Source organism: Gigantopelta aegis, chromosome 9, assembly GCF_016097555.1.
Source record: "Gigantopelta aegis isolate Gae_Host chromosome 9, Gae_host_genome, whole genome shotgun sequence".
NCBI lineage: Eukaryota > Metazoa > Mollusca > Gastropoda > Neomphalida > Peltospiridae > Gigantopelta > Gigantopelta aegis.
The window spans coordinates 13,686,049-13,694,959 of record NC_054707.1 but is presented as its reverse complement, the minus strand read 5'-3'; the positions used below and the strand labels follow the sequence as shown (position 1 = coordinate 13,694,959).

Here is an 8,911-nt window from a genome sequence, read left to right as displayed (position 1 = left end):
TTATTTGTTTATTTGCTTATTTTTCATTTTGACCTCCTTTTTTTTCGAAAATAAACCCCACTTTTTATTTTGTTTTTGAAATTATAATTTTATATTTTTACTAAAATACTTCATACTATTTATTTAGTATTATCAATTATGCAAATATTTTGATTCCTCGTCAGCCAATGACATGAACTTATCTTCCCAGAACAATCAACGATGATTTAATCATGTGAACAGTGCACAGGCTCAAATAATAAGCTAGCTCGAGTCACTTCCAGCCCTACCCCTTATTGATATCGATATGTGGGGTAAGGCTAGAGGAAATTCTATGAAATACTTTGGTAATTGTCGACAACCAAATGGTTGTAAGCTAATGTGTCTAAAACACAATTTGTTTTTGCTAAATCTGATGCCACGGAGATTTAGTTTGATTATTCTCGAGTCCGGTCGTGACATTAAACTTACATGTTGGTAACCAGTACCAACGCTACACGAAGAAACCCGACGCCCCTATGCAAAACGAACCAGCGCTGTACTTTCTGGTTGTGACGTGATGTAACATGACATACTTGCATTAAAGCGTGGCTCAAGACTTAACAAATTAATGCCCGAAATCTTAGTGTGTGTGTGTGTGTGTGTGTGTGTGTGTGTCTCCTTCCCTCCCTCTCTCTCCCTCCCTCCCCCTCCCTCCCTCCCTCCCCTTCTCTCTCTCTCTCTCTCTCTCTCTCTCTCTCTCTCTCTCTCTCTCTCTCTCTCTCTCTCTCTCTCTCTCTCTCTCTCTCTCTCTCTCAAGACTATAATTAGTTATGCACGTTAATACCTCAATTTCAACAAAAATCAGGTTCGTTTTACCAAAACACCAAGTAGAAACTATCTTCCCCCCATTCGGGGATCAAAACCCACTCCTGCTCAAGCAAAAATGGTGTAGGTTTTTTCAATACATTTTCCGGGGGAGCATGTCTCGACTTCCCCCCTCCCCCATAAATTTTGCTCACCCCCGCGTTCCAGCACACGCGTCTGTTCCTCTTCTTTTTTCCTCAACTGTGAAACTGATGTGACTAGAATATATGTAGCCTAGATATGTTGCGCCTCCACTGATGAAAATCTCACTCATCCCTCACAGTTGAGCATTAGTAGGCCCTATTTTTCACCGCCTGATTTTGAATGTGATTTTAGTTTGTTACTGAACGATCCTTTGCTATCCTAACTTTCAACCACCACCCAACCCCATCCCCGCCCCAGTTATTAGCCTATCTAGTAGGCCTACTAGCCTAGATATAACCCGTGCTACGCACGGGGAAAATAGGCTTATAGATGGGTATAGTCGCCTTATAGCCATCTTCGAAAGCAAAGGTACCATTCCGTAGGTACATTGGCTTGCGAAGATGCCTTATAGTCAACTGGCAATCTTATTAAAATTAGCTCCACTATTACATGTGGATCTGACAGCAGCCTATTGGAGCTCATGTCCATCTGACCTTTCATTCGACCAATCAAAACCTCACTTGCAAAATCATGCCAGTGATTTGAAAAGAATTTGAAAACATTCGGGATTATGCTGAGGGTATACGAAATGATTACGGTGAATTACGAAGTATGCCGGAAATTAAATGCAATATAAAATTTTATATAAATTCGTTTCAAGACGGAAAAAAAACCCGTGATGGTATAGCCATAAAATCTGTTTATACTAGTATATAATCCAGAGTTTATTACTGCACTCCCCCCCCCCCCCCCCCCCTATTTTTTCAATGTTGAAATAGACCAACAAGTTCGCCTATTGCATAAATAGTCTCGTCTGATATTTTTAGAATTTTTATGCTCCCAAATAACGCTATAAAAGGCGAAGTGTAATTGGTTGATATTTAAATTTGTTATTTATAGATGAAATGTCACCTGGACAGGGTTGAAAAAAATCATGTTTTAAAATTTAAATCGGATTTTTAAAATTTAAATCAGATTTATTAGATTTTTTTAAATTTTTACTTTAATTTGGAGCTTCTGAATTGAATACTTGCTCCCTATTAAATACACGATTTGGAAGCTTCACTGCATTCTGAAAGGAAATACCTCGAAATAAATTGTTAACAATTATTGTCTAGCGTTATTTTGATTATTTGGCTATATGGTTTAACATGTCGGCAAGACAAATTCGTTGTAGAAGCATCACGAGGAATATATGGCTTTTTATGTACCCTCTGTATGCTCTTTTACCCCCTCACCTTCGGCTCGGGGTAAAAGAACACACAGAGGGTACATAAAAAGCCATATACCCCTCGTGATACTTCTACAACTTATATTATCTAGCGTAAGTAACAACTGATTTTAAATAACACTTCATTTTTTGTACTGCAAGTTAATTGGTAAATAACATGTTTACAAAATAATCAATAAAAATAAATGCAATAATCATAAAAATCAAATGAAACATAATAAAAAAAACAAAAATCGAAATCAATGATTTTTTAATCACTGATTTAAATCAAATGATTTAAATCAAACAATTCTGCACCTGGACATGGGAGTCCACGCAATGCTGTTAGATCTACTGGTAGATCCAGTAGAGCTAATTGTAATCATATTGAGCCAACTGGGCTTTGACCTAAAAATATTACTGCCGTGTAGATAGATAGCCAGCCCTCATTAGCCAAAGCTAATATATATATATATATATATATATATATATATATATATATATATATATATATATATATATATGTGTGTGTGTGTGTGTGTGGCCGAGTGCAAAAAGCAACCTCACACAAAAACTACACAAGTTCGATCTCGATTATATTCTTTAATCCATGATGATAAACACACACATACACACACACACACACACACACACACACACACATATATATATATATATATATATATATCAAACAGGAGCACGTGACCAAGAATGCTAGTAATGCAACTTGTGATCACACAGCATGAATAGCTAGTGCAATTGACAGGACACCACTGGAATATCGAAGGGAGTGGTTACACGTTCATATAGGCCCTACTGAATTGTTTTTAGAACCAGATTTCAAGTAAATTATATTCTATATGCAATTATTTGGTGCACATGAACTTTTTTCCGCTAGTATATATATATATATATATATATATATATATATATATATATATATATATATATATATATATATTATATATATATAGAAGTGTGCTAAATAACAAAGATGTCGACCTCCATTACATTTGTATTTATGAAATTCTTCTTCGTACGCTACATTTAACACACTGGGGGGGGGGGGGGCTCAACCCACACTACGTATATATGTATGTATGATTTTATAAAATTTAATAGTTTTTAAACAAAAGGTTTGATTGGGGGCACGACATAAAATAACTTAATTACCTAATTATAGTCCGTCCCCTTCCCCCTCCCTACGTCACTGATTTAACACGATATGAGGACCTGAGAGTGAGAGCAGAAAACAATATTTGCGAAATGCGGCATCGGGTAGGCCTACAAATAATTCCGTCGGCAGTACAAATTAATTGCGGAGTAGCGGTCAGAACGATTAAAACAATTTAAAATGGGCTTGCGGGGTTGAGTTTTGGGGTTTTTTTTTAATAGTACAAATAGATATACTTTTGTTAACTTGTCAATTTAAGCCCCTTGTCTAATTGAATTTTGAGATCAAATTCAATATGGAAAATTTCGTTATGCATGTCTACAGGTCTCACTATTTTAATATTTCAACAAAATTATTTGAGCATTTTTGTGTGATGCATATGCTGTAAATTTAAAACACTAACTATAAAGAACTTTTACTTTAAAAATAAGGCAGCACGCCTTTTTACAAGTGCAAACTCATAAACTATTTTAATTACCTAAGTATAGTCCGTCCCATCCTCCTACAACTTTTTTTCTTTCTTTTATAAAATGATTTCAGTTTTTGTTTTTGACGTGAGAAGAAAACTAAAAGTGTTTAAAAAAATAACAAAAAACATACTATATTTTTTGTTTGCAATTTAGAAAACAATCGGCTCAGAAATAAATAACTTGTAGTAAATTCCATAGCATGAAAAAAGGCATTCCCTGTGGGACGGACAATATAGATATTTAGCGTTTTGTTATCTTTTCGGTCCGTTCTGGTTATTAATCAGTCTCGTTCCCAGCATTCTTTACATCAACAAAGAAAATAGATTTGATTTTATTATTTATTTATTTATTGTTTTAGTTTTTTTAGTCCAAGCAAACAAACACACCATCCTTGGCTAGATGACTATGGTCAGGTTTTATACTAAAGTAGATTCGAACGCCATGGTATAAAATTTTGAACTTTTATTTTTATTCAGCATAAAAATGGAAATGTTAGCTTCTTCTTGTTCTTTCTGGTTTTTCTTTCTTTTTTATTTTTTTATTTTTTTTTCGTCTCTAAATTTTGGCCTTTTTTTCATACTATGGAATTTACTACAACTTAAAACACTTACTGGTACTTTTCTTCTTACGTCAAACCAAACTGAAATTATTTACAAAAAAAAAGAGAGAAGAAGACAAACAAAAGGTGTAGAAGTGGGTCAGACTAAATTATTATTATTGTTGTTATTATTATTATTATTATTATTATTGTTATTATTTTATTATTAATAATAAATAAACAAACGACATAGCTTTATGTTTTTGTTTTGATAAGCCATAAAACTGTAGCTCTAATGCTATTTTCTTTCTCACAAACTTTGTCAAAAGGATTCATGCCTAAGGTTCTGTAGCCTTAACCGTAAAATTAAACGCTCGTTAGGCATACAGGTGAGGTGCTTTTAAATATTCTTTCCTTTCTAAATCTGTCAGATATAACAACAATATTCCATTGGTTATTGGGGTGGGGTGGGGGTAACTTTAAAGAAGAGTCAAATGCAAAAACAAAGGCAAAACCCACCCATCTGGTAATGCTTTCATAACCAGCTGATTTATATAGCTGTGAGAGTGGAAATTTTTGTACATATATTAATAGACCACAATAGGTGGCACAACTCATTTTAGACCGAATATTTCTGTCTCTATCAAGCTACATTTCATATTTATTTTAGAATTATATATCTATTTTATATTTATAATTTATGTCTATAAAGCCAGTACCGGATTTATAAGGGGGCAAAGGGGGCAATTGCCCCGGGCCCCACAGACTTCCTTTATTAAAAATAAATGTAATCATTATAAAATTATGTTTTTGTTTTTTTGGGGGGTCATGTTATTTAATTTCTATGTTGAGGGGCCGCCGAACCAGAAGTGCCCCGGGCTCCTGCCCTGCCCCCCCCCCCCCCCGGTCTAAATCCGGCCCTACATGGAACATAATATATGTCATAATGAATATAAAATAGACAAATAATTAAACAATAAAAATAGACTAGCTTTGCAGAAAGAAATATTTGGTCTAAACTCATTTATACTCTTCATACACGTAATCTTGAATTAACTTATTTGGTTTTATTTGAAAGTAATGTGAGGAAGCATTGCTATCATTTTATTTATTTATTTATTTATTAAATTAACACACAAACAAAACTGCAAATAATAATATTTTTACAGAAATAAATGAATATGTATAATAATATTTAATTATCAAAATTCTTTGTGCAGTGAAAACAAATCCGTTTTATTAGAAAGCAGACGACGCATTTGTCTCCCTTGTTTTGGATTTATGGGTAATTCGATAAAGTCCGCCATTTTGTCTCGGAAGAAGACATTCGCTTGTTTATGTCTGGGAAACGAACAGTATGTGTGGAAATTATGACGTATAACATTAAATCGTAGTTGCCATTTTCTTTCATATACGCACTCTCATAATCCGGCGCTGTGCAATAATCCTGCTTGACGATGGCATCCCTGAAATCTAAGAGAAAACAACTCAAAGTGCGAGCTGTTGCCCCCAAACTGAAGCTGTTTCGAGCGAACGAACCACTGCTGAGTGTGTTCATGTGGGGAATTAACCACTCGGTAAGTTTTTATTAAAACAGTAATATCATAAAAATTATGTGTACGGTGGTATGTTAGGCTGTGTTACACTGTCATTGTATTGGATAGCGGTTAAAAAAGTGGGTGTGTCTTTTTTCTCCAACCCTTAGGCGTAGCCTGGTTTCTAAATGTCAGTGACTTAGGGGGAGCAGTGATTCTTTCAATGTCCGAACATTCTTAAATTACCCAAGGTTGAAAATTAACATGAAAACCATGGTCGCCAGCAGGACAAGTTGAAGAAAAATCTTACTGGCCCTTCTCAAATTCAATTAGCCCTCCAATTATAACAATGAACTTTGGAAGGACTTAACTTTGCAACTTTGCCGCAGGCTTTGGGGTATAATATCCGCCCGGTCCCCTCCATTATTATTTTTAGTTAGGGTTGAGGGTTAGGGTTAGGGTTGGGATTATGGCTGGGGTTAGGGCTAGGGTTGGGGTTAGGGTTGGAGTTAAGGTTAGGGTTAGGGGAAGGGGGGACCGGGCGGATATTTTTCCGGCTTTGGTACTGTCACTAACCCTAACTATTTATGATAAGTAGGCCTATTTATAAGGTTCTTTATACGTGACAATGCCAAAGGAAAGTCCTACCTGAAATTTAACTGAAAAGCTAGTGCACGGGGCACGTTATGTCAATACTTTTCTTAATGTTCACAGCGAGTTGCTTTCCTCTATGTAGCATATTTAAAATTGGGGGGGGGGGGGGACTTTTGACGATTGTCATTGGAAGATTTAGCAGGTATTCAAAACTTGTGGAACCATTTTCAACCAGTTCTCAATCAAAATAGTGAAACAAATTGACACACAAACCAAAAATATATAACCTACCACAATCACTAAATCCCGATTGAAGTACTTGCGTCATTATTAACAAAATAAATTGACAACGACAACCTTCAAAACTTTCCCCACCATTTGAAACTTGCTAAATAGTGGGAAGCAACTCGCCCTTCACATATAGGAAAGTATTGACTTGATGTGCACTCTGTACTAGGGGAGCAGGTCAGCTCGCCCCAATACCAAGTCGCCCACTCCAATCAACTAAGCCCAGTTGTTGGTCAGCTCATAGGTGAAGAGAAAGGGAGTGGGGAGGGGCAGGAGTGGCAACTGCCTTCTTAATGCTGGAGCAAATCTCAATTTCGGGCAAAATGTGCTAAACTGATGCCTTTTTATCATGTATTTCCGACATTTTAAATTTACCAGCAAAATTAAATTCCAAACCTTATTGTTAACAACTTCAATAAATTATTTCGTCTACCTTTAATTACTGATATAACCTATCTGCATTTTGTCAAGGCAGAAATCATTAAAAAAACATTACAATGACATTGACACAAATCCCACATAATATATCAGGGCACAATATTTCACAAGAAGCGTTGTTCTGATCGTGTGTCGGTTACGCAACTTTAAAAATCACGAGAACTGTCAATTAGTTAAATGGTGAACAATTACAGTACATTCTAAAATTAAAAGTACCATATATCAGTAATGAGAGTGAAAATCAGTTTATTTATTTTAATACATTTGAACCATGGCATCAATGTAGCATAGAACCGTAGTTCAAAGTGTTAGAATTAGGTAGGTCTAACTCATCGGTTATGAGAACTGTATTCACGTAACCGAACAATCAGTTACCTAAGTAAAACTCACATGAACTGAGTTCCAGTTACCATAACAGTGTTTCTGCCATAAATACATTTTTGGGTATGGCGCTATGAAATTGAATGCAACCACAGTTAACAGGGTGTATGAGGGGACTGCTCCAGAAAGAAAATTGTTTAAGGTTAGGGTTAAGAAAATCATATAATAATGATAAGAGTAATTAATTTTGTCAAAATGTTAACTTAAAAAAATAAAATCTGCCAAAAATTTGGGTATTGCGCCATACCCGTTTTACCCTCTGGCAGAAACCCTGCTTAGATTTTGAAATAATGTCCCCTGCTATATGATAAACATATCACCTATCTCAACTTTGCTAAGATCTCCTAGGACAAAAATAATTTACTTTTTCACTGTCTGCCCATTTACTTTTTTATGGAATACTCTTCCAGCAAAGTCGATATAGGTGACATGGTTACCATCTAGTATGTGGAATCTGTGTCATTGTAATGGTTTTTAGTGATTTCTGTCTGGACAAAAACAGTTGGTTTAGCGAAGATTTTTTTTTTTTCCCATGTTGATTTTGGAACCAAACCAGTTTTGTTAAATTGATCCGCCTCACGGTTTGAATAAGTGCCATTTACATGTCAATGTGGCCAGTCTACTATTCACTAGTGTACTGCCAGCTGCTTGTCATAAAGCTAGAAAACGCGATTAAATAATGCGAAATACTGTTTAAGACATGTTGCATTGTTGGACCGGCCTCAGTGGCATCGTGGTTAGGCCATCAGTCTACAGGCTGGTAGGTACTGGGTTCGGATGCCAGTCGAGGCATGGGATTTTTAATCCAGATACCGACTCCAAACCCTGAGTGAGTGCTCCGCAAGGCTCAATGGGCAGGTGTAAACCACTTGCACCGACCAGTGATCCATAACTGGTTCAACAAAGGCCATGGTTTGTGCTGTCCTGCCTGTGGGAAGCGCAAATAAAAGATCCCTTGCTGCTAATCGGAAAGAGTAGCCTATGTTGTGGCGACAGCGGGTTTACTGTCTCAAAATCTGTTTGGTCCATAGCCATATGTCTGACGCCATATAACTGTAAATAAAATGTGTTGAGTGTGCGTTGTTAAATAAAACATTTCTTTCTTTCTTGTTGCATTGTTAATAGTAAATGTTTGATTACTAGCGACAACAAGTTTTACTATTTATTAGTCATGTTTTGTCGTACCGGTTAATGTTGTAAATCTATGTTACGTGGTTGAGTTAATTTCCATGAAGTGGGTGCATTGGTGACCAATATTCACTTATATACATTCATTATTAGTTAAAACGTTCTACATTTACAGATTTTATTTCA

General features: G+C 35.8%; 1 protein-coding gene across 1 annotated transcript in view; it reads left to right on the top strand.

Annotated features, from left to right (window-relative positions):
• Positions 1–5,392: 5,392 nt before the first annotated feature.
• The window catches only part of LOC121381943 (phosphatidylinositol 5-phosphate 4-kinase type-2 alpha-like), a 31,671-nt gene continuing 28,152 nt past the window's right edge, over positions 5,393–8,911 (top strand). Inside the window, exon 1 of the mRNA XM_041511371.1 lies at positions 5,393–5,938. Within this exon, the coding sequence (XP_041367305.1) occupies positions 5,819–5,938 (120 nt within the window). The 5' untranslated portion in view covers positions 5,393–5,818. The remainder of the gene's footprint in view (positions 5,939–8,911) is intronic.